Source organism: Xiphophorus hellerii, chromosome 18, assembly GCF_003331165.1.
Source record: "Xiphophorus hellerii strain 12219 chromosome 18, Xiphophorus_hellerii-4.1, whole genome shotgun sequence".
In the NCBI taxonomy this organism is placed as follows: domain Eukaryota; kingdom Metazoa; phylum Chordata; class Actinopteri; order Cyprinodontiformes; family Poeciliidae; genus Xiphophorus; species Xiphophorus hellerii.
In genome coordinates, this window is record NC_045689.1 from 23,466,802 (window position 1) to 23,479,155 (window position 12,354).

Genomic DNA, 12,354 nt, shown 5'->3' on the forward strand with positions numbered 1-12,354 from the left:
AATTGAAACAGTACATTAGTTTTTTTCCCCTTGAAAACAAGCTCAAAGCTCTAGCTCTAGCTACACTTGTCTTGTAATTTAAACTGAAGTGTTCTTCAACCAAATGAATGTTATGTTTTTGACATGTTTGTGGACTCTGATGGTGAGCTACCTTTGATTCAAGAACCTCATTTTGTGGAGAGCTGCCCTGCCTGAATTGGTAGGAACTGTGGACTCTTAGCTGTGGACCTGATGCAGAGTTGTGGACTCAGACTTGTGAACATTTATTTTTTTTCAACTAAAACTGAAAAGCCTAATCTTTTCTTCAGAGTACAATTATTCCCCCCCCCGCCCCCCTTAAACATTGTCTCTGTGGTCAATAGCATCCAGTATAATTATGGGCTCTTCCTGAACCGAGACTTTAAAATTAAACTTGAGTTTGATTAAGAAACCCAGTCAATTGGTTAGACACTTATCGGTGTCTGATGCTGAATGTTGCCCAAAATTGAGAACCACGATCAAGATTTGAATTGTTTATGAAGATGCTGTTTACAACAGGTAAGATTCTGGGTTTAGAGTCTGACTGTGGCCTTTGAGTTTTCTTGTTTCCCCCAGTGAATGGACTATGACTTGCATGTTGGCTTTACTGAGTTTCCGTTCTCTCCTGGAGAGAGGGCCAAGCAATTTTTAACTGTACAAATTCACTTTGTATCTTGTGTATCAATCAAGGCTATTTGTATAGCATATTTCAACAAGATGGCAGTTCAAAGTGTTTTACATTGTGAAAATGTCAAACTCATGGATAAAGTGAAAACCAACACTTGGCACTTGACATATTGTCAAGTGCCATTGTTAAAATCAATGCTGTACACATCAAATGTGTTTGACATTGCATTATGATTCAAAAGAAACTCTAAACAGGTGCGTTCAGTCTTGATTAAAAGGAACTGTGTTTCAGCTGCTTTGCAGTTTTCTTGAAGTTTGTTTTAGATTTGGTCTGGAAGGTTGTTAAAACAGCAAATTCATAATGTATCTTGGTGCTACGCCATTCAGTATTTTGAGGTGTTTATTTCCTCTTTAAAAAGAAAAAATCATTTTGGCACTTTTATGGAGGCTGTCTTTGTCAGCTGAGCTGAAGTAATCTGAGCTATGATGCAAAGTCACACTGTGAAACCAGTGTGACTGGCCTGGCAGGTGAGAAACTGCTGGGCACGCCTATTTCTGTGAACCAAAGAATGACCTGCTCAAACGAAGTGGGAGGCCGTAAGGAGGGACGACAAAGAGCAATCCCTTATAGTTAATGTTTCAGTTTGTTGAAAATCCAACTTCACATAAAACGGAGAAAGACGAACGGAGAAGTTTAATGTTTCACCACCATGTTCTGACTATTGCTGCAACAGAGATAACCTGGTTGTGAAAAAGCTCCACCCACTTGCTTTTACCTCCACGCTCAAGTTGTTGCTGTCCCAAATCCAATGGCAAAGAGAGATGCGGTAGGCTTTTACCTCAATTTGTATCTTTTCTTCAATATTTTGTGAAGCTAATCAGAATTGAAATGTCACTTTGCATTGTGGATGTGTTTGTTTTGCTGGATAGAATCTCTGTCTAAATCTGTGTAGAATGCTGGTTGTCTGTGGACCCAAGTGGGGTGTGATAAAAACTTTTTATGATGTGAAAAAGACCAATTTTGCCTTCCTGGTAAGATTTCTCATGGGATTTTCAGTAACTTATTTTGGAGACAGTTTCAAATGCCTCACAGAAACACAACTTTTAGTTATCCAGACAATATGCTGTAGTTACTGTACAACACATCCTGTTAATGTACAAACCTATAAACATGTGAAAATGTAGCTTGAATTGACACCTTTTGTGATAGGAATACTAGTAACTTGACAATGAGCTACAAGCACACAATGTTCTAGTTTTTGAAGAGGAAAAATAAGACTTAAAATAATTTAAAAGAAAATGAAGAGTTTATGAAAGTACAATACTGAAGAAAAAAATTAGTTCAAACATTTAAGTAATGGGGAAAAAATATAAAATTAACTCTTGAGTTTAGTTGTAAGCCAAGCTCTATGAATGCAGCAATAACACAATACCTGGGAAATGTTTTCCCTAAGCAACAAAACCAGATGTTGTGTACAGTAAACCTCATTTAGAGCAGAGAAACTACATATCACAAACTTGTCCGGTCACATTCACGACTTTCTATAAATACTGAAGCTAAGGAGGGAATGAATAGTTGTGCCAACTTGTGCTCAAACAGGCTGAGTCACATTACATGAAACATTAAAGAATCTTAGTTTCCAATTTGACTGTCATGCGACTCCCCTGCAAACAAATGGGGGCTCAGTAAAATGTTGTGAATTTATGAAAGTTTCTTTTCTAGGATACTTTCTTAAGTTATCTTACCTTTCAGAGATTTAAGGTAAGCTTCTAATAAAAAATAAAAAAAACAAACAAAAAAAATCAGAACCATAGTCCCAAAATACTTAGGTAGTGAAATAGATTTCATAAGAAAGCATATCATGTTTTTAGGTGGATTTTCTTATTTACTGGTCAAATCTCCCTGCCTTGATTTTTGCACACATAGGTAGCAAGTTGTCTCTGAAAACACATTTAAACCCCATATATTCTGATAAACACGTACAGGAAAAGTCATAAACATCTCACGACAGGCGTTCATTAACGATGTTACTGTCAAAGTACTTGTTGGAAACATAGTTGAAGAGAAAGCATTAAATAGATCAACATATATATACAGTGAGTCACAGTGATGCAAAAGTACTCGTCTTTTGAAGAGAGGAGAATAATCCTATTTTTCACTTTTTAAAACTTGAAAATTGTGATTAATTAGTCTTCAGCCCCATTTGATACCCTAAAATAAGATCCAGTGCCAAGAGTATCAGTGTGTGATTTATTCTGTGTAAATACACCCGTTTTGTGAAGCCATCAGAGGATTCTTTTCATACAAACAGCATCACCCAAGAACAGGCAAAAAAGATATGAATCTGGATCATTTTTGAGAGTTGGATTTGGTTAGGATCAGGCTAGGATGGAGACTGATCAGAGATGATTGGAAGATTGATGGAGGTGAATGTTGGCAGTGGGCACTGGTACAGATTGGTAGGGGGAACTGGTTGGGATGGGAGGTCTGGGGATGACCTGGGAGTCTCGGGCAGCATCACAGGGGTCAAACTAAAACACAGGTCATGATAAAACAATGTGACTCACTTACTTTGATGCTGCATGCAGTCTTAATTTAATGACATCGATGATGAGATGTGCTTTGTGTAGAGGAAAACTGCCTTGGCACATGTAGACATCAGGCTTCTCTGGCTAAAATGTGGAAACTGCACATGTGGGGGAAAAAAATGGATAGAGGTAAATACAGGGTACTCTTTGAAAACCTTTTAGATGTTGTTAAAGATTTAATACTTGGGTGGAAGTTCAACTTCCAGCAGGACAATGACCCTCGACATACATAGGAATAGAGATTAAAAACATTTATGTTGGTAGAGCTCAACTAACATAAAGACTGACAGCCAACCAAAAATTTGTGCATAGAGTTGAAAACTGCTGTTCCGATTCTTTCAGTGTGATCAAGGTTGAGCCATTTTTAATGTGCACTTACAGTTAACGGTGGTTTTATAGGGTATTGAATGAGGACCTTGCCTATCCAGAAAGAATAAACATCATAGAATCTTACTTTCACTTCACAATTATACACTGCAGTGTTGATGTAGCACATAAAATACATTAAAGTGTGTTGTGATATCTGGGGTTGTTTTGAGTTTTGTTCTGTTATTTTTGTTAGATCTGTCTTGTTCCTGTTTTCAATTAGTTCCGTTCTTCTTGGTGTTTCTGGTTATGTTTATTTCTTATAGTTTTTCTTTGTTACTTAGATTTTATTAGGTGTCTTTAGTCTGGTAATTCTTTATTGTTAAAATTATTTCCTGGTTCCTGTGTATTCTCTTTTGTCTCCTGTGTTATTTTCTCTCTCCCTCTCCTAAGTTTGCTTCCTGCTTCCTCCACTTGCACCTCCAATCAGCTCATCGTCTCAGGTCTTTTGTTCAGCATTCTACCTCCTCAGTATTTAAGTTTCTCAATTTCAGTCATTACTCGCTGGATCCTTTTTTCTACTCGCATCTCACATCGCATCACTTCTGTGTTCTCTTATTGCCTCCTTATGGTTTCTTTCCCCAGCATTTATGATTTGTGTTTTTGCTTTAGCTCCATCAATCTTTGTAAATTTTTGTTTTCTAATATTTTCAATAAAATATTAAAAATGATTCATCGTCCCGGTTCCTGTCTGCGTTTTGGTCCACCATCAACAAAACCTCACTTCATGACGTGTGTTTGCAATGTGACAAAATCAATAAATTAAAAAAAATTTGGTGTACAAATATTTTTGTAGGGCACTTTTCATGTTTCCTAATAGAATATGGCAAAACTTTCTCTAATGGAAAATTACTCATACAAATATTTCCCTTCTCTTTTCAACCTTTCCATTTTTAGTTGCAACATTGCTAATAATAGCAAAACGTCAACCATCTACTGGGTGAAACAGGAAGTAGAGCTCTGTAAAATCAACCTTGTGAACTTTGCTGGAACGCCTATGCCAATTTCTCCTTTTCAATCCTCAGTCTCAGTTTTCCATTCTTTCTTATCTCATGTCCTTTGTATGCTGACATCACACAATCTTTCTGAAAAATCCAAATATTGATTCAGGCTTTTGTTGGAAATTTCTGACATGGCTATGTGAAAGTATGAGCAAAAGAGAACGGAAAAGAAAGCGGTAGAAAGAAAATCTCCAAGGAATTTCTAAACCTCTTGTTTTAGTTGCCAAGATGCGTTCATTTTTTGTTTCAAGCTTATTACTCCGTTGTGGATTCAAATATATACTTGAATGGTTTGGTTCTTTGCATAAAAAATAATGTTATGGTATCAGTCTTGGCAGCAAAATGCAAGTGACAAGCATAAATTGTTTTCTTTTTTGTCTTATGCTTATCACATATAGCACTATGTTCCTTTCCCAAGAATAAATCTCATATTAATGACCAAACTCAATTTAATATCATGTTTTTTTACATTCTCCTCTGTCTCTTCCTAAGGACGCACCTCCTCCTCCCTACTACCCTGCTGGTCTACACACTCAGCCCCCTCTCAGGCAATATGAAGAAGTGGTGTATGGCTCAAACCCAGGGCTGACACTCCCAAACCAGCCCCGTTATATCCCCCGGTATCCCCCACCCGTTGTTCCGCCCCTAGTCACTGAACCCAGTTCACGTGAGTAAAATCTACAGTTGTCGAGATTAAACAAGTCTAAACCATAAAGATCTGTTTTTTAAATTTTTTTATTTTATTTTTATCTGTGACTTCTCTGTTTCTGTCCAGTGCCTAAGAAGGAAAATAACTGCTGTGGAAACCAGGCTCAGTTCTACAAGGTGGCAGCAGCGGTTCTACTGGTGCTTGCTCTGCTGGGAGTTGCTATATTTCTTGGAGGTAAAGTTTGTCTAGTCATGTACTTGAGTGAATGTAGTCATAAATATTAATTGGCTCCTCCAACATAACACTGATACCATTTTAAACCATGACACACACACGCACACACGCACGCACACCCCCCCCCACACACACACACACACGCACAGCCTAAAGACATGCATATGCTCCTTCTTCTCTCTATTTTTGTCATGTCTATTTTATTAACTTGAGTAAATAATTCAGTTTGCACAAAATCAGTAGCATCAGGATTTATTCATCAGGATATTTTCACCTCGACACCAAACCCCTAGTTAAATTGCACACAACCATTCACATGGTTCATACAACATGGTTCACATTGTAAAAATCAATGGTGCTTTTCTGACGATGTGTGAACTGAAACGTGCTTAGCTCTAACATTTCTTTTTTTTAAGGATGTAGCTGACAGTTTTCAATGAACTCGCATCCTATTTACAATGTTTTTTTTTGTGCAGTGAAATTTGCTTGTAAATTCTAAGCTAATGGTAGCATGAGTATTTTGTGTTTTAGAAAAGGTACATAGAGTTATTTTGCTGTGTAAAGTCACAACATAAAAAAAACCCATTAAAATCCTGGGCTTCATTTGGTTTCTGCAATAGTGTTTCTACTTACCCAGAAATGTTTGAACACATTGCACAGAAAAGGTCATACAGTAATAAAAACGGGTCACATAGAATAAAACAAACAAAGGAACTTGGGTTGACAAAGTCTTCCCTTCACTTTTTTTGTGACATTGTTTTGATCAATTTGGTTGCCAGGGAAAACCCAGTTAGATAAACAAAACATGTGCACAGCTTGTAACAGCTTGTTCTCACACACAGAAGTTCCATTTTCATTTAAACTATAGTTTATCGTTTTTGTTGGGTTTTTTTTTTTTTTTTTGTTGAACATCATTTCATTAATTAATAATCTCCACTTTAACGTCCACAGTTTATTTTGGCACCAAGGCATTAGCGGACGCAGAGTATGGTGACAACAGCAAACACAATCTTGACGAAAACAATGTTTTGCTTCAGCATGACACCTGCTCCAACCACACTGTCCAGTGTGACGCAGTCAAGGACTGCCAACTGGGCTCTGATGAAACAAACTGTGGTGAGTACACACAGAGGCACACAATCAGACTTTGCCAGCCAGGTTTTTATTAAAATACACTGTTATAAAGTGATTTCTCTTCAACGTTTTTTCAAACTATGAACCAATGAGAATAATAAAACAAATGCTAAGAGTTGAAAGTTAGTGTAACATGTGGTTGGGTCTCTTTAAGGACATGTTTATGGTTGTAAATGTGTGCAAAAGAACGTGGATAGCTAAGCTAAATGCACCTTTTCTCAAAAAAAAACAACAACAACAACAACAAAAAAACAAGCTAACAAAAAACAAACTCGCTCCATGTCTTCTATAGTGCAATTCGGACAGAGCAACAACCTGGAGGTGAAAACAGCCCAAGATGGACGCTTCCTACCAGTGTGTTACAGTGGCTGGAACAAGGAATATGCTGACCGTGTCTGCTCACAGCTCGGATTAAGACAGTAAACAAATTTCTGTTTTAAAGAAACACTATACAGTGACAGAGATTTATTAATCATTTACATCCCTTGGTTTCTTTAAAGTACTTTTTAGACCTCTCTATCAGATCCAGTTACAGCAGCCATCAGTGAGAATTAGATTTTCAGTCTGCAAACTACTGTATATCATAGCCACAGAGCTCCATTTCATTTCTCCTCCCCTGTTGCCCGTGTGCTTAGACTTCAATTGAAAATTGTAGAAATTGCTGTCGTCTCTCAGCTTGACAGAAACAGAGTCAGTTTCTAGCACCAATCAAGGGCTGATTTGATGAAATTTCTGCTGTGTTGGCTGGTTTGCTTTCTCAGTTGTCTGAATATATATTTTTTTCCTTCTTCAGGTCTTATTTAAGTGAAGAAATTGATTCCAGTCCATCCAAGGCTTTAAAACTGACCAGCAATTCAGCTTCTCTTGTTCAGGGTCTCTTTACTACCAGGTAAACTGGCTTATAAGGTCATGCTCAAACTGTTTCCATTTAGACGTGTACTTATGGTAACTGGGATGCATTTCTTGCTGCATTCTGCAGTTCTTCCTGTCCAAACGACAAGACCGTCTCCCTGCAGTGTGTGGGTAAGAAGCCTCCATCTGTTCCTACAGTCACACAACAGCGTCCATTTTCTTTCCTTCATTGTTTGTTTTAACTCATGTAAAGCCTTGTGCTCCCAGAGTTTCACTTAACTTTTTTTTTTCTTGCCACATTAATAGTTTTGAAATGTAAATATTGAATAGGAGCTCTTATAAAAAAGACTGCAAAGGTTTAAAATGATTTATAAGGGGAAAAAATTGTGCCCATGTTTATGCTTTTATTTGCCTGCTTTTTCCCACACTACTTACCCATCTGCTGAGATGACACCTTCTTTCACTGCTTTGTACTGTTGTTCTTGCCGCCTGCAACCACCTGTTTCTGCATGTACTGGACAATTTAAACCATTTTAGATCCAGTTTAGAACTAAATTAGTTGTCAAATTGATCACTTGCCAGTCCAAGTGTGGTCCAATACATGAATGCAGGCCTAAATATTACTAATCCGTCCATTCACTATACCTGCTTAAACTTTGCATGGTTATGAGGTGAGTGATGCCTCTCCAGAGGAAAATCTGGGAGAACCAGAGTATACTTATAAGTTCCCAGTAAACTACAGGGAAGCACAGATGAATACCAAACAACCAACCATTCATGTAGGCACCTTAGAGCAACAGGCATGCATTACTTGCTGCATTCTGCAGTTCTTCTGCAGTCAATCAAGAGGCATGTTTTACTGACGAATGAAGTCGTAACACTCGGAGAGTCCCTCTTACAGCGTGACAGGAATATGCAAAAGCCATCTCTAAAAGCCAACAATAGCCAAATAAATAAAATCCTGCATAAATATCTTAGCCATGCAAAGCAAAACAAACACTGTAGTGCGGGAATCAAAGGTAGGCTAAACATTCTGACACACCTGGAAGGAAGGAGCATGCTAAGGAGTGGCTAAAGGACTGATACCACCGAAGTTTATATGACACAGGTGGTGAATGAGTGACTAAAATAAGACCAACCGAGAACATAAAAAGACAAACTGATGCTAACTTCAAGGGGGCAACTTTTTACCATTCTACAGCAGCTGAACAAAAAGAAAAAAAACTAATGAAATCAACCTTGAATAAATAAATCTTTTTCCTATGCACTTTTCTCTTCCTCAGACTGTGGCAAACAGCCGGCTACATCCCGGATCATTGGGGGCACTGTGTCTAAATCGGGTCAGTGGCCTTGGCAGGTGTCGCTTCAATTCAAAGGATCCCACGTCTGTGGTGGTGTCCTGATCTCACCAGATTTTGTGCTGACCGCCGCTCATTGTTTCCCCAAGTGAGTGATACAGAAATTCCTGCCGCAGAGCTTACTTTTTCACTCGGTGAGCTCCATCGTTCACAACATAAAACCCATAAGCTACGTTAAAACTGCAGAACATCGTATTTATGTTTTGAGTTCATGGAAAACTGAGATTTTGAAATAAACCGTGACTAGTTAACTTTTTTCTATGGTGAAAAATGTATTGTACTGTCACCACAGTGAGTACCTCTCTGCTGAAAACTGGAAAGTGTATGCTGGAATTGTGTCTCTGGATAAACTAACTCAGCCCTACCTGGTTCAGAAGATCATACTGAACGAGAACTACAACGACAGGACCAGTGACCAAGACGTTGCTCTTCTTAAGCTTACATCTCAAGTTACTTTTAATGGTGAGAGTCATTTTTACCTCAAGTGCCACTTTTTTGAGAAATTTTTAGGAGCATTAGGAACCTTTTTTTTTTTAGTAAAAATAAGCCACTACTACTGAAAACTCCAGCTATTGAAGTGTCTAAATTGTAATAGTAAGGTTAAACAGTACATATGGTGTCTTAGAAAACATTCATGTCTTTGTTGTGTGTATTTTATTGGGATTTTACATGATGGGCACAGTAAAAATAACCTCCATTATGTAATTCAGTTGACTGTCGGGACAAACTGCCTGAGAAAATTGTAATTGTCCTGTGAAGGTCTGTTGCATTTTAAAAAGAATACAGTACAGTGTTGTTAATGCGTTACTAGCAAAATGTGCTTCCCTTGCAGGTAAACCTGAGCTTTATCTAGTCTCACTTTGATAATTTGATAAAACACACTTTGTCTGTCCTTTAATTTCCTCAAGGAAGCACAAAGCTACTGATGAATTTACTGAAGTTTAATGCATCTTCGTTTTGCAGATTATGTTCAGCCAGTCTGCCTTCCACTCAATGGCCAGGACTTTCCACAGGGAACCAGTTGCTGGACGTCTGGTTTTGGCACTACTAAGGCAGGATCAGGTAAAAAAAAAAAAAAAAAAAAGAAAATGCTGTGACTCGTTTCAATGAAAAATATACGTTTGCTATCTCACTAAATGCATGATAGCACATTGATAAAGCAAGTAAACCCTACAACATCAGTGAAATGTATGAATAGAACATGAAGCATAGAAGCAGCAAATGTTTACAAAAATAATAGCAAATGTAGTTTGGGGGGGGAGCAGTTCTCTGTTTTTTTTGTTTTTTTTCTCTGAGAAGGGCTGGCTCTCCACTTTGAATACCCTTGGGCTACACTGACGAGGAAGTGCTGTATTTTCTTGTCCATTATGTGATTATTAATTGAAAGAGTTCATACAGCTGATTGCAAATTGTGTTATTCGAAGGCAATAATTGCCTTTGAATAAGGCATATACGAAAGAAATTGGCTTTTGTTTCATATTTTAAATGTTTTGGCATGGTTAGAGCTTTTTGGAAACAAAGTGTGTCACTTTGACAATGAGTGCCGCTGTTTAAGTCTGCGTATTAACGGGTTTTGAAAATGTGGAGTTTGACTTGAAAGCTGCATAAAAGCGAGGGTAGAACATTAGTAAAGAAACGTCAGTGTCACTAAAAGAACACAAATAATCTGTCAGCAGCTTGTATATTAACTACATAATCAATCATTAATTGAATGAGACATTGCGAGCATGAGGGAGAAGACCCTGTTTTATTTGAATAATCTAAAAATGTAGTCAAATAAAATCCTAAAAATTTGTAACAGTTGCTATGATACTGCACACAAATATGAAATTTTATCTGTTCTTAGGCATTACTTGCATATTTCACTCACTCATATTTCACTTTTATTGTTTCCAATAAAAGGAACCGTCTCAAAGGACCTAATGGAAGTGAGTGTGGACATCATTAGCACACAGGTGTGCAACACTCCATCGGTATATGGAGGTGCAGTGACCAGTAATATGATTTGTGCTGGAAAATTGGAAGGAGGCAAAGATTCCTGTCAGGTGAGGCTATTTTATTACCATCAGTCAATTCTGGGGTAAATTCATAAAGCTATTTGTGTGTGCTAAATCAAACGACAAATATCTATATTCATCTAAACACTGTTGTGCCATGAGATCTTCTCCAACACCAATGCTGCTCATATCATGGTTGATAGGTTAAAAAAAAAACATCTGCTGAAAGCTGGAGCAAATTTTTTTTTAAACGTTTTAAGAAAAGAGGGAACATTTTTGAAAACAATTTTTGAAATAGTTTAAAATCCAGTTTTTTTTTGTTTTTTTGAAAATTCAAAATATAAAATTTGATTGTGAAACATTTCAACACACTGTGCCAGGGATTCTGTGTCACATGGAACAATATTTAAAATTTTAGACATCTGAAATATTTCTGTGCCTTTCACTTTGTATTTTGCTGTGTTTGAGACTGAAAAGATTCTAAAGTAGTCATTTAGAAATGGATGTAAATTGTCACTATTTAGTGGTTTTGATGGCCGTGTTTGTGTCTGCATGTACTTTACTTTAACCCTATTGTGAATATGAGGCAGAAATACAGCACATGACATGTGAAAAGCAAAGAACAGAGCAAATTACACTTTCTTGTGAATTTCCCCTTCTTTTTGATTAGACACAAAAATTACAGGTAACAGTCTTTGCTAACTTTTAATGCGTATGATTTAGGGTGACAGTGGAGGACCTTTGGTGTGTAAAGGAGACAGTCGTTGGTACCTGGTGGGGCTCACCAGCTGGGGATCGGGTTGTGGTGACGTAAACAAGCCTGGTGTCTACACCAGAGTGAGCAGTGTTCTTTCTTGGGTCTACAGCAAATTGCAGGTAAGAATTGAGAATTAAATTTTGTTTTTCTGACCATGTTGATGTTCATATTTGCACTGATTTTTAACATTGCTTCCTCTTTTTTTTTTTTTTTTTTTTTTCTCTCACAGCAAGTGAAACCTTAATATCTCCTACATGTCCAGCCTAGTTAATGAAGTCTGCACTGCAAACTCATGTTTGATGAAGAAATTGCAACATAGTGATGAGAAGAAGCTACAGACTGAAAACAATCATATAAAAGGTTACATGTTGGCTTATGGGGGAAAGATAAGTTAACTAGAAAGATAATAAATACTAAAGAAGTTGATTCAATATCAGTCTAGCACTTTTGATTTTGGGTGTTTCACTCTTACATTAGCTGGGCTTCAAAAATGGCTCACCTTTCTATATTTAATTTTTGCCAATGACAGACCTTATTATCATAATCCCACTGATCAAAGGTAGACTTTAAAAATGATGAAGGAATATAAATTTATAAATATATATATATGTAGAGAGAGATTGTCAATAGGTATGTTCTTCTTAGGGCAACGTCTGGTTATTGTTGTCTGTCTGTTTACAGTTTAGAAATGTACATTTTACTTTCTACTGAAATCAAAGAGATTTGATACATGTTTTTTTGAATTTTGTGAATATAAACAAATTTTTGTGGA

General features: G+C 37.2%; 1 protein-coding gene across 1 annotated transcript; it reads left to right on the forward strand.

Annotated features, from left to right (window-relative positions):
- Window positions 1-1,234: 1,234 nt before the first annotated feature.
- Window positions 1,235-12,354, forward strand: tmprss13a (transmembrane serine protease 13a). The gene is made up of 13 exons (XM_032545266.1): window positions 1,235-1,472; window positions 5,094-5,268; window positions 5,377-5,484; window positions 6,436-6,600; window positions 6,911-7,037; window positions 7,412-7,507; window positions 7,598-7,641; window positions 8,754-8,916; window positions 9,121-9,290; window positions 9,792-9,890; window positions 10,731-10,873; window positions 11,549-11,701; window positions 11,812-12,354. Exons 1-13 carry the CDS (start codon window positions 1,455-1,457, stop codon window positions 11,824-11,826), a joined length of 1,476 nt encoding a protein of 491 aa, XP_032401157.1. The 5' UTR covers window positions 1,235-1,454; the 3' UTR covers window positions 11,827-12,354.

What these genes read in the sequence shown, in the direction of transcription:
- tmprss13a (XM_032545266.1), top strand. An exon ending in CTCTGATGAAACAAACTGTG is followed by an intron (nt 6,601 to 6,910) that starts GTGAGTACACAC and finishes TGTCTTCTATAG; the next exon opens with TGCAATTCGGACAGAGCAAC. An exon ending in CACTACTAAGGCAGGATCAG is followed by an intron (nt 9,891 to 10,730) that starts GTAAAAAAAAAA and finishes TTCCAATAAAAG; the next exon opens with GAACCGTCTCAAAGGACCTA.